Source organism: Pogona vitticeps, chromosome 1, assembly GCF_051106095.1.
Source record: "Pogona vitticeps strain Pit_001003342236 chromosome 1, PviZW2.1, whole genome shotgun sequence".
Taxonomy (NCBI): Eukaryota; Metazoa; Chordata; class Lepidosauria; order Squamata; family Agamidae; genus Pogona; species Pogona vitticeps.
This window is the reverse complement of record NC_135783.1, coordinates 186,470,048-186,482,203: the sequence shown is the minus strand read 5'-3', so window position 1 is coordinate 186,482,203 and position 12,156 is coordinate 186,470,048. Positions and strand designations below refer to the sequence as shown.

General features: G+C 44.0%; 1 protein-coding gene across 14 annotated transcripts in view; it reads left to right on the top strand.

Moving 5' to 3' along the window:
• CCDC150 (coiled-coil domain containing 150) overlaps window positions 1-12,156 on the top strand; it is a 48,467-nt gene that overhangs the window by 20,887 nt on the left and 15,424 nt on the right. For 12 of the 14 annotated variants that reach the window (XR_013538438.1, XR_013538444.1, XR_013538440.1 and 9 more), the window contains exons 16-23: window positions 641-748; window positions 4,563-4,625; window positions 8,044-8,172; window positions 9,031-9,200; window positions 9,828-9,918; window positions 10,446-10,615; window positions 11,011-11,137; window positions 11,770-11,964. Coding sequence is in view for 7 of the 14 variants with exons in the window: in XM_078380121.1 (XP_078236247.1) it covers window positions 641-748; window positions 4,563-4,625; window positions 8,044-8,172; window positions 9,031-9,200; window positions 9,828-9,918; window positions 10,446-10,615; window positions 11,011-11,137; window positions 11,770-11,964 (1,053 nt within the window). In the remaining 7 variants the exon portion in view is untranslated. The remainder of the gene's footprint in view (window positions 1-640; window positions 749-4,562; window positions 4,626-8,043; window positions 8,173-9,030; window positions 9,201-9,827; window positions 9,919-10,445; window positions 10,616-11,010; window positions 11,138-11,769; window positions 11,965-12,156) is intronic. The other 2 variants (XM_078380134.1, XM_078380132.1) reach the window with 1 other exon arrangement.

Genomic DNA, 12,156 nt, shown 5'->3' with positions numbered 1-12,156 from the left:
AAGGAGGAGTCAGAGATTGGGATGAGAGGCAGATAGAGAGAGAGATATATAGACAGGGCTATTTAGTCTGAGCTGATTAGGAAAATAAGTAGAGAAGGTGGTAATGATATTGCAAGTGATAAGTACTATGTACTGAGAGAACTGTTGGTGATTTGTGTATGTAGAATGTGTATCTGAGGAAGTTCTGTTATTATTCAGTCTGCTTCACTTCAGTAAATAAGTTCAAAACCCTGAACATGTTTACTTGTAAGAAAATTCTATTTATTTGAATGGACCATATTTATGAAAAGTTGTTTCTTGGGTTGCTGGCATTCAATAGAGAAAATGCTTGATAGAATAAAAGGACATGCACTGACTAAAACATACAAAAGTAACTGCAAGTAAAGAAAAGTTTGATTATTTCATCAGTGCAAGAGTTGTAAGTTCACATGGGCCCTTTACATGTGGCCATACTGCTTAGATTTTGCACAACAGATAGATTTTTAATATCTCACGTACTGTATTAGTGTGCCATTTTCTCTGTAAGAGAGTGTTTGTAATTTTGTCTGTTTGGCAAGTGGCAGTGGTGCTTCTAGAACCACAGATCTGGAAACCTAGTTTATAAAAACATAATATCCAGGTCATCTTTCATTTACCCCAGGCTAGAGTACAGCAACTGGAAGAAGAGCTGTCGTCCCTTGTGGATATTCAGTCAGAAAATAGTCAGCTTCAGAAGCAGAATTCCATCCTGGAGACTAAATATAATCAGGTACTCCAAAAATATAAAGAACAAGGCAGGGTCTACGTAGATGTATACCCTGCCTATAACTTGGAACATGGATGTTTGTATTTTTGTTTTTATTGCAAAATGCACTCTGTATTTTGTCCCTGCTCTTCTGACGACACACATTTTAACCCAATCCTGTGTTGCTTTACTCCTTCTCACCTCAGCTGAACAGATTTCAGATAGAAGAACATCTTCTAACAGACACTTTAAAATAATGTGGGGCATATTATGATAGAAATCAACTCAAACCCAACCCTGCTAAGATTCTGGTGTGTGCCTTTCATCTGAGAAACGAGCAGGCACCGCTGAGACTTCAGGTTACCTGAAAAGACGTAAGTGCTTCCCAGCCTTGGGTAAAGCAGGTGTTTTTGGACTGCAACTCCCAGAAGCCTTCACCACCAGCCGTACTGGCTGGGGTTTCTGGGAGTTGCTGTCCAAGAACATCTGGGTTATCTAAGGCCGTGAACCACTGAACCTGGATGTTCTTTTGCCCCTAAATACGTAGGTGTTACTTTGGCTTGTAGGCTGACCTATAAGAAACACTGTTTAGTCCATGCAAAACAGGTAGATGTAGCATCCAGTGAAAGCTGTAAAATCATGAAGCCAACCTCTATTGATAAAATCAATCATTTACCAGGTATTGCACCCAGTGCTGTATGGAGAGAGACAGAGGTAGCAGCTAATAGTGAAAGACTCAAAGCATCTACATCAAATGTGCATCTGCTCTTTGACTACCACCCTGCCCCTATCCCATCAAAATGAGGAAGTTTTTTTAAATCTGTGAATCGTGAAGCAACGGGAGAGATTAGCAGGATTATAATGTGGAAGGAAAGAATTGCCCACATCTTAAAATGGATTGAACCTCAGGGAAGTCTGGCCTCTGGACTCAGGGAGAGATGAATTACTTGGAATTCATTGAAAAGGCTGCAGAAAGAAGATGGCAGAACCAAAATGAACCTAAGAAAATAGGATTTTAACCCCAACACAACGCAGAGATGAACAGGCAGCTTCACACTTACACAGTGACAGTGTAGTCTGTGCCCCTCAACATGATGTTATTGATATTGTCTGTTATTGGGCAAAAATTTTCTGATATATTTATTAATTGTATGATGGCGCTTCTGATACAATGAAAGAAATACCTCACTCAGCTCTCCTTCAGGAACTCTGTTTGGCACATCCATCTGATTGTTCAGGGCTAGAAAAAAAGGAAATCTATTTTTGTTTTAATGGTAAATTCTGCTCTGGATAAAGCAAGGGAGTAGCTTTGCAGTTGTCACAAAGCCCAGCCAGCAAACAGGCTAGCTGACTTCTGTGAAGGCTGTGTAAAACTCATTTGGTCAATTCCAGATGGATTCAGAGGGATCTATACTGGGGCAAGATCAGAATTGGACTGAAGTCCTGCAGTCCTCCAGAATTGCCCCACCCTGGGGCCAAATGTTTATTCAGTGATCTGCAGGATACAGTGGCGCCTTACTTAACAGGCGCCTCATTAAGGAAAATATTGCTTTGTGATGATTGGTACGCTCTTTCGCATATCGATCATCGCATAGCGATGATTTTCCAACAGCTGATTGATGGTTCCAAAATGGCTGCCGGGTAAATAAAATGGCCGCCCGCTGTGCTTTTGCCCGGATTCCTCGCTTACCGGGCAGCGAAAATGGCCGCCGTATGGAGGATTTTCGCTTAAAGGTGAGGTTTTTTGCCCATAGGAACGCATTAAAAGCGTTTTAATGCATTCCTATGGGTTTTTTATTTCCGCATAGCGACGAAATAGCTTTGCAGCAATTTTTGCTCCACGGATTATCGTCGCTATGTGGGACACCACTGTATTTTCAAAAAGCCAAATGGTATGTCTGTAAAATGTGGCAAAATAAAACTCTATAAAGAAGATGCTAACCTAGAAGATGAAGCTTTTTTTAAAAAAAAATCTTGTGACCATTTTATGTTTACTGTACTTGTCCCTTTTCCTCCCTTATCCTACCAGTACCCAAACTATAACACTTTCCTCCTATGCTCCAGTTTGCTCTACTTTTTAAGGTTTGGTTTGAGTTTGATTTCTTTTGAGAAGATCAAATGCAAGTTAGCTATCATCATCATCACCATCATCCCTGAATCTATTTAAAATGTGGGAGGGTTGATTCCTTGTGAGGGGGTGACCATGTCACCAAATTTTATGTGAATATATGAGAAAACAAAAATCAATACATGTCAGTGGTAAATAGAAAGAGTCAGGTTTCCAAACAGAGAATTAGATCTGGTTCCAAACAGAGATTTGAATCTGCCCAAACAGAGTCAGCAGAGCAGCCTCGAACAGACCATTCAAAGGCTTTCAATGGAGAATTTAAAAAATCACCAAAAATTAACGACTCAGAACAACACCAAATTAAGTTTGCATAGGTTTCAGGAGGTGGGCTAACGATTGCAAGCATTTAAAACAGGTTTCTAACAGTTTAAGACACTTTTACAGGAGCGAAAAAGGGACATCGTTAAGTGAAATTCCCCCATAGAGAACATTGTTAAACGATGGGGGAAATTCGTCAAAGAAACCCATCGCTGTGTGAATTCATCGTTGTATGAAGCAATCGTTGTGCGAGGCACCACTGTATGTTAAATTCTGCAGAACAAAAACTCAGAATCTAACCTCAGGATACACTATACCTACACTGTAATATTATAAATGTTTATCAAAAACATAGTTGTATCTTTTTCTTAAAGTTTACCTGTAATATTTCATCAGGTTTGGAAGGGAATAGGTGTAACAGTTTTGACCACCATCTGCCTCTTTGTCAGGATTCACTTGCCCTTTTTTACGATTATTCCGCATAACTATGCGGAATTGCTTTGAAATTAATGATACAGTTTTTGAAAATAAATCCTGTGCCAGTATCCAGATCCATGTGATGTTACTGCCAGTGTCAACTATTAAAAGCTCTAGAACAGGGGTCTCAAACATGCGGCCCAGGGGCCATTTGTGGCCCGCCAGATGATAGTTTGTGGCCCCCGCCTTGCCTGCCCCCCCAAAGTGCCCACACGTCCTCTGCTGTCAAGAGTAAAATAAAGCCTTGCCTCTCTCGTCGGCTCTCTCCCAAGACAGAGCCTCTTGCACCCTCCATCCGGAACTGCAGCCTGCCAGCCAGTTTGCCTGTCTGCCGGCTGGCAGGCTGCAGTTCCAGATGGAGGGTGCAAGAGGCGGTGTTTTAGGTGAGATCCGGCACGCTGCTGGCCCCTTTTCCCGAGTGCTGGAGCCGCCACCGAGCGATGCCTGAGAGTGGAGCTCGCTCCCAGGCCATCCTTGAAGAGCGCCTCCAAGTTGCCAACAGCAGTTGCCGCCGCCACCGCATCTTCCATGGAAGCGGCTCTCTGGCTCTCTTTCTCTCTTGGCACACCTATCACCAGCCCGGCCAGCGGCCGCCTCAGTGGTCAGCGGTGGTTCCTCCTCCTCCTCCTCGTCCTGCTTCTGTCGCCTTGGCTCTGCAGGCTGCCTGGGCTCGCCTCGTAAAGTTTCCTTCTCTGTCGTGGTGGGGGTAGCGAAGAAGGAGCTGGAGGGGGTTGTGGCCAGCGCCTCTCCTCCTCCTCCTCGGAGCCTTAGCTAGGCTAAGGAAATTCCTCGGAGCGGTTTCCTCGGGCTCTTGCTCCACTTGGTGGAAAATATGATACGGCCCAGCCTCACCCAGACTCTGCCTCCAGCGGCCCCCAGGTAAATTGAGTTTGAAACCCCTGCTCTAGGAGGAAATGGGTTCTGGACACTGACCCTAGTTACTTGGTCCTAGGTCATTATTTTTGTATGTTTCAGGTAAATGCAGAACTTGGCTCGACCAGAATTAACATGCAGAGGATGGAAGCACAGCTAAGACAGGTACTGTAACCATAAGATTGCCTTTCTGTTCCTTTAGAGCTTTCGTGCTTGGTACCAGAATGGGCCCAGGGAAAGGACTGCATTTGTCATTTTTGCATGTATCGGAATGAAGATGTGGTGCCAGACTGAATTACTGTACAGTATTTTTCTGTGTATAAGATGCCCCCATGTATAAGACCTCCCCATTTTTCTAATTCACAATTAAGAAATCAATATTTTAAACATAAAACAGAATACATTTTTATTTAGTAATCAGGTAACATTTACATACCAGTACAGTACTGTCATATTATGCATCACAGCTTTGAGCACATCACTTTATTTAGCCTCTGGGCTCAGAACACTTGGACATTACCAGTTTATTTATTTTTATTTATTTATTTATTTATTTTATTTCTATCCCGCCTATCTGATCATATTAGACCACTCTAGGCGGTTCCAGTTCCTGTTGCATCTGAGCACTGCCTACATGCTCCACCTCCAACGAGGTGTGTTCTGATTGGTTTGTTCAGCATCCGCTGACGTCAGTTACATAAGGCTTGTGACTGGAGGAAGCTAAGTTTCCTAACTGTAGGAAGCAAAGCCTCCTGATTGAAGGAAGCCTGTTTGCAGAGGCAAGGCACGGCTGTTTTGTCCTCTCTGTGTTCTCACCTTACTTCCGTGTAAAAGATGCCCCTCAATCTTTAGTCTAAAAATTTTAGATGAAAGTATCATCTTATAGACAGAAAAATATGGTATGTCTTTCTAGAAGTCTCTGCTGATAACATACAGGCAGGAATTTTATCTTTTTTCTCATTTTTAAGTGGATATATTTCCCACCAGCTTTGAACATGCCTTCCAGATGTGTATTCTGTCTCTCTTAGTGCTTTCTCCCAAGAAATGGAAATGTTCTGGGAGGTGAATGATACACTTTGGGTGGGTTAATAACAAGTGAGGACATCTGGGGGGGGAGTTACGAGAAAATGTGTGTGATTGTGTGAGAGAGAGACGTCATTTCTTTTGCTCATCTTCTTTGCGGTATTCTGCCCCTGAGCCCCAAGACTCTTTACTCCCGACCCTGCAAAGTTCTAATTTACAAAAGGGAGTTAAGCTCTTCTCCCCTAATTTTGGCTTTCAAAGCAAACATGGAAGCTTCTGGTAGGCTGAGCTCACCTCATCCCCTAAGCAGAAGAGACAGACTACAGTATCTTTGGTATCTCCCTGAGCACAAGGCACCCTCCTCTGCTTGGGGGCTTGTAGGGTCAAGGTGGGGGGGGAGGTTAATTTTGTTTTCTTCCACTTCTGCCATGAAGCCACTGTAACGTTTGTTCTACCTGGACAAGCAAGCAGGTAACTCTTGTTCGTAGGTATGTTTGTAACACACTCTTCAGAGTGACTTGCAGTTGAGAAAGTGACCCAAACTCAGGCCATCACACCATTAGCACCTACTTGCTGTTCAGGATGAAGGAAGTACACATATTGAAGGCAACGTGCTTGAACTCTGTCAGGTTACAGAGGTCAAGTTGCCGTTTTTGCACCAAGAGATAGAAAGGCTTAGGTTTGCTCATTCTCTGTGTCTTCTATATTTAAATATTCATTCTTTTTCTATATATTTGCATGCACACATGCACAGAAGAAGATCATAGGAAAATCACTCTACAGGAAAACGTAGCCGTGCTTGAGTGCCTCCAGTGCTGGAGGCATCCAAGAGAAAATTGAACAACCATCTGTTTTGATTTGGATTCCTGCATTGAGCAGGGAATTGGGCTTGATAGACTTATAGGCCCCTTCCAACTCAATTATTCTATGATTCAATTAAAATACAAATGACCTTCAAATGCTCCCTCTGTAGCATGGTTCTGCTGCAAAGAGAGCAGATTGTGAGGCAGGCCAATATTATGCTTTCCAGGTTTCTTACGTGGAAATTGCCGAGACACGATCAGAGAAGGAGCAAATGTTTGAATACCAGTGATCTGTTGCCCGCTGTTTAGATTACATGGTGACTGGAGGGGAGGGGCCTCATGACATCACAAACGGAGCACAGCCATGCCTCAGCGTTACCATGATCTCCAGGAGAACTTATGTTAATTCATCCTGGAATAAAAAGGGGCTGTTTTTATTTGCCCTCTTGGGAATGGAGGGCAAATTCTGTCTGAAATGGCGTCTTTTGTACCCCTCCAGTGATACAACAACTTTGTAAATTAACACATAGGTGGGGATGTTAACCAGCCATGGCAAATGGAGCCCTTCTCATCTTGCCGGTGGCTGTCCAGGTCTTTCTCCTTCTTAAGCACCGAGCCCTGTAACAAAAATGCCTCTTCAAAAAACGAAGGCCTCCAAAAGTGGCTGGCAAGAGAAGCCCAGCAGTGGCTTAAGATCGTGCCTGGCCTGTGGCCGAAAGGGCGGCATGGGAGTTGGCGAAGGCGCTTCTTCCGCTCTCTATTCCCCGACACGTAGAGTTCGTTTTGTGGTCGATCTGCCCGCAAGGGAGTCTGCCTCCGACTGTGGCGATAGTCGCAAGGCCTCTCCGATGGCCCTCTTCAGGGCTATTCAGGCCATTGAGGAAACGCTGGAGAGTAAAAGGGACATGATTGGTCCCAAACGGGTAGAAACGGCGTGGGATGTAGCTGGTGAGGGAACTGACCGCCAGAGGGTGAGTCCAAAACCAGCCTTAAAAATGGAGAGGAACACATGAAATGGAAAGAAGCCTGTTATCTGAATTGCCATGTCAAAGGAGAGCATGGTGGAAGGAGGGTGAAAAAACAAAGATAAAAATGGCAAGAAAAGCCCAAAATGCTTCTTTGAAATCAAATTCAGTTGTTGTACAGTCTTTCCCCTGCCCACACACTGTTTAATGGTTTTTTTCCCCAAGATCCTTTTCAGGAATTCATCATCAGCACCATATGCTGTCAAGTCAATCGTGATCCTTTTCAGGGTTTTCTAATTCAAGAGTACTCAGAAGTGGCTGACCCTTCCCTTCTCCTGGGGGTGCCCTGGGACTGTGCAGCTGGCCCAAGGCCACCCAGGTTGGCTCTTCTCCCAGGAGGGGAATCGAACTCCCAACCTCTGGCTCTGCAGCTAGATATCTGAACCACCCTCCCATTTCCTATCTCAAAATGTGTTTGATTACTGACTTCATTTTGCTTTTTTAATGTTGGAATCTCATCCCCGTCAGAGCAATTTTGGTGCATTTTGTTCATGTCTTCTATTTCCTACGCTCTTTCCATTTTCTGCAGTGATTGGACAGAAATTGTTCTTTATCCTAATGGGTCAAAAAATAATAATGATTTCATGTCAGCCAACTTTCAGAGAGTGGCCTAGTAAAATGTTTTAGCGGCCTAGTCCTTTCATCTGACTCATAGCTTCCTGGAGGACATTTTCTCTGTACTTGCGACATTCTGAGAGAAAATAACTGTCCTGTCTTCTTCTGTCATGAAAGGCACAGTCCGTTCTTGCCCACACAGAGGAAGAATTTTCTGCAACAGTCAAAACCCAGGATGAAGCCGTAAGAGAGAACCAGAAGCTGAAAGGGCAAATAAGTGCCACTGAGGAGAGGGAAAAGCACAAGGTAAAACTTAATTGGTTTTTTTTTTTGGGGGGGGGGGCTTTTTTATTTTATAAAATAAAAATAAAATATTTTAGGCATTGGTCCTGATAGAAAGGGAGACCGATTGGGAGCCCCAAAGGTTTGATGTGTAATCCAATAAAATACGTTAAAAAATTACAGGTATTAAACCAGAGAGAAGGAGGAGCGTACTGACTGTTCTTGGGTTTTATCTCTAAAGACTTTGTCAACAGAATATGAATCCCTGGCATTGCCAGGTAGGGCCTGAAACTAAGAGAGTCTCCACAGGTAATCCAGTGATCTATTCCAGTAGAAGGCAAGTTCGTGTGCAGTTAATATGAACTCACCTGGAAGCTTTGTTTACATCAAAATGTGCAACGCCAGGAAGAATTGTAGCAACCCATCTTACAAAACGGGATCACCAAGAAAGTTTGTGTGAGGTGCTTTATAACCCCAAGAAAAGCATTGCAGAAATGATGACGGTTGCTATGAATATTCAGAACTAAAGAGGACCAGTAGAGCTGATCTCAGAACCTGGAAGAAAGATGTTGTTTGCTTGAACACATGAAGTTGTTTTTGCCAAGTCAGGCTATTGGTACATCGACCTTCAGCTACTCTACCCAGCTGCAACTGTCCTCCAGTGTTTCAAAGGCAGAGACCTTGGCTAGGGCAACAGTCTGTGTTCCTCTAAGTGGAGACAGGAGGACTGAACTAACAACATTCGAAAGTTTTTAAAAAATGTGTGGTCCACCATTGAGCTGTGGCCCAAGGCTGGTCATGGTCAAGGCTGGTCTTGGTTGTGGCTTCAATGCAGAGTCATTTGTGTTCTTCATGGGTTTTCCCCCTTGTTTGGGCCACTAGGTGGGAAATCTACGACGCAAGCTGGAGGCATCTAAGGAGGATAACATCAAAATGACAACCATGCTGGAGAACCTGTTGGCTTCTCATAACAAAATGCAGATGGCTTTGGAGAAGCTGCAGACAGAACTGGGGCACAAAGACTCTGAGATTGCCAGCCTCAAGATGGAGAGGTAACTGGACTTGCATGCTTCACTTTAGTAGGGCATTCCAGTGGAGCCAAGTTGGGTCATTTTCATTGGCAACTCTTTCATATTAAGCAAGTGAATTATGGAGGGTAGGGTCAAGATACAGGTGTGGGCAATGGGGCTGGTGGAAGCAGAGCCCATTTCCTCCCAATGGCAGCCTCTTTCCTCCCCCTGCAAATGCTACACAGCAGCTCAGCATCCATATGGTCCCACAGTACCACCCAGAAGGCATCACGTCTCCCTGGTTTTGGAAGCAGAATTGGGCCTGGTTAGTATTTAGAAAATATTGGGGATCTCCAAATAGGACTAGGAAAGAATCTTTCTTGAAATCCAGGAGAACTGTTGTCATTCCTCCTAATTTTGATGGTTGACATAAAATCTGAAGTACCTGATTTGTAGTACGTACATTGACCAGGACATGTGAACGCTTGTGTGGTTTGATGTATTTTTCTGAAAATTGTCGAACCACACTAGCAACTCTCAGTTTGATCCTATTTGCCTCCAGAGTGGAGTGGAATTACTTTCATTCTCTTTGAGGCTCTTGTTCGGATGGCCAGAGCAGGGAGGGCATTTTCCAGGGCTCTTTTGTTGTCACTCTGCTTCCTTGTGCAGGATCCAAAGCCAGCAAAGTATTGAGAAATTTGAGGCAGAGCTGGAGCAGTGCCGGAACAAACTTTTCTTGGAATCCCAGCAGGGCATGAAGGTAAAAAAAAAAAACCCACCTTCCAGTAAGCGTAGGGGAACCAAATGACCTGTATATGTGGCTGCTTGGGAATTTATATATTTTCTTAGCTAACAGGAGTACAGTTCTCTGCTTTTGACATGGCCAGGATCTAGTTGATGTTTCTAGGAGCACTCCTAATAGAGGAGTGCTCTCCTATTTCCCCCAACAGCCCTTGAACAATCCTAAACCCAGTCCTGGAGGGCTGGATTTCAGGTGCTCCAGAGGGCTTTGGGGAGAGTAGAAGGGAGGACATTTGGGTTGCCCAAGCAGGTGCCAGCTAGCTTGGTGTCGGATGGAGGCCAGTGCCATTCATTTGAGGTGTAACAGATGCTTGACCTTGACTCTCCTTGAACGTTCAGATGCGTTCCCATTTCCAATGGGAGGTTCACTGTGGCAGCAGGTTAAGCTTTTTTATTATTGAAACATAAATTCAGTTGTTTAAATAAAATGGTTGTATTTTTTTTTTATCACAACTCTACCCCCATGTGCTTTCCCTCTAATAAAAGTCGGGTCCACTCCTTAAAGCACTGGAAGCCGTTAAAGCTGAAAAGAAGAAACTTACTCAAAGTTTAGAGCAAGCGTTGCAGACCAATAGTGCCCTTCAAAGCAAACTCGTGCTTGTTCAGGATGAGTTGGAGAGCAAAGAAGCAGAGTACCAGCAACTGATGGCGTGCAGGTAAGAGCACGGCCCACTCCCTGGAAGTTCTTCCTTTCCGAGTGTGAGTAGCAGAAATCGGGGTGCTTTTACATTGTGCCGAACCAAATGTTTGGCAAGGCAGATTCTGACCTTTTTTGGGGAAACTTCAGGTCCCATGTTCAGGAACCTCTTGCCGAGCTGCAACAAGAAATACGCTGCCATACATAGCCAAAACAAATCACTAGCTGAAATCCTGTTGCGTGGCATAAGCCCAATTTTATTATTTGTTTGTTTGTTTGTTTAAGATACTTTTCCACAGAGGAAAAGAAAAGGCAGCGCTCATTTGGGAAGCCTTGCTGTTGCCCCGTTGGGGTTGTGCCTTTCTGCCTTGAGTGAAGAAGAAACTAACTCCCATGTCTTGCCTTTCCCAAAAGGGACCAGCTGATTGAGGAAAGCAAGATGGAGACTAAGGTATATGGAGACCGCCTTGAGACACTGAAGAAACAGTTTCAGACCGAGCGGGAAGTAACCAAGAAAGCAGCCCAGAAGGAATCAGCCGAGGTGAGGAAAGGGAGGCCGGAAAGCCCTGGAGCCTCTCACACAGAAATGAAAGTTAGAAGCACCACTGCCACAACTTGCTGCCCCCTGTGGTCCATATCGAACACAAGCCGCATTGAAGTGCGTCGTTCGAAATGCCTTGCAATGCTGAAGCTGCAGAGCGAGAGCAAGAGAAATTAAGAAACTATTCCTCAAATGGAATGAGAAATGGCAGGAGTTGTACGTGGGAACTTTTGCACACAAAACATGTACTTCACCACTAAGCATTATAGGGGGCCTCTCTCGCTCTCGCTCTTTTTCTCATGGGTAAAAAGAATTTGTCTGGCGTTGAAAGAGGAACAACTTGTACCCAAAGCCAGAACAATTCCTCCAGACAAATGACCTTCAGCACAGGGTGGATTTGATTTAAATCAAATTGTTTTAAATCACAATTTTAATTTTTTAAAATCAGATTTATTTTGATGATTTAAATAAAACAAAAATGATTGATTCATTGTTTTTTATCCACCCTGCTTCAGAGTCAGAGTTAAAGTCTGGACATCGGTTTCAGGGATGGGAAAAGAACAATCGTTCAGCACTGTCCTCTGCCCACTTTGTTTTCTTGAACGCGCTAACCTTTCTTTGGTACCCTGTAGCTGAAGAAAGCCCTCGAAGAAGCCTGCTCTAAATTTGGGGAAATGTCGCGTTGCAACAGGGAACTGCGGGCAAAAGTGGGGGAGCTGGAGATGGCCCTGGCAAGCCAGAAGGAGAAGGTGAAGAGACAGAAAGCATTAATCACACAGCACTTCAACTCCAAGGCCAGCAGTGCTCGAAATACAGAGAGGATCAAAGTGAGTTGATCTATGCTGCTGGCTTGTGTGTTTTATATACTTATGTCTGTGTGTTTGCTTCTGTTCTCTTGTTTTAGGTTCATCTTTGTAAAAAACAAAAAAGTATTTATATATCCTGTATCTACCTTTGGAAAACAGATATTCAATGGAGTAGAGTGGAATGGGAGGAAGGTACAATGGGATATCCAATTG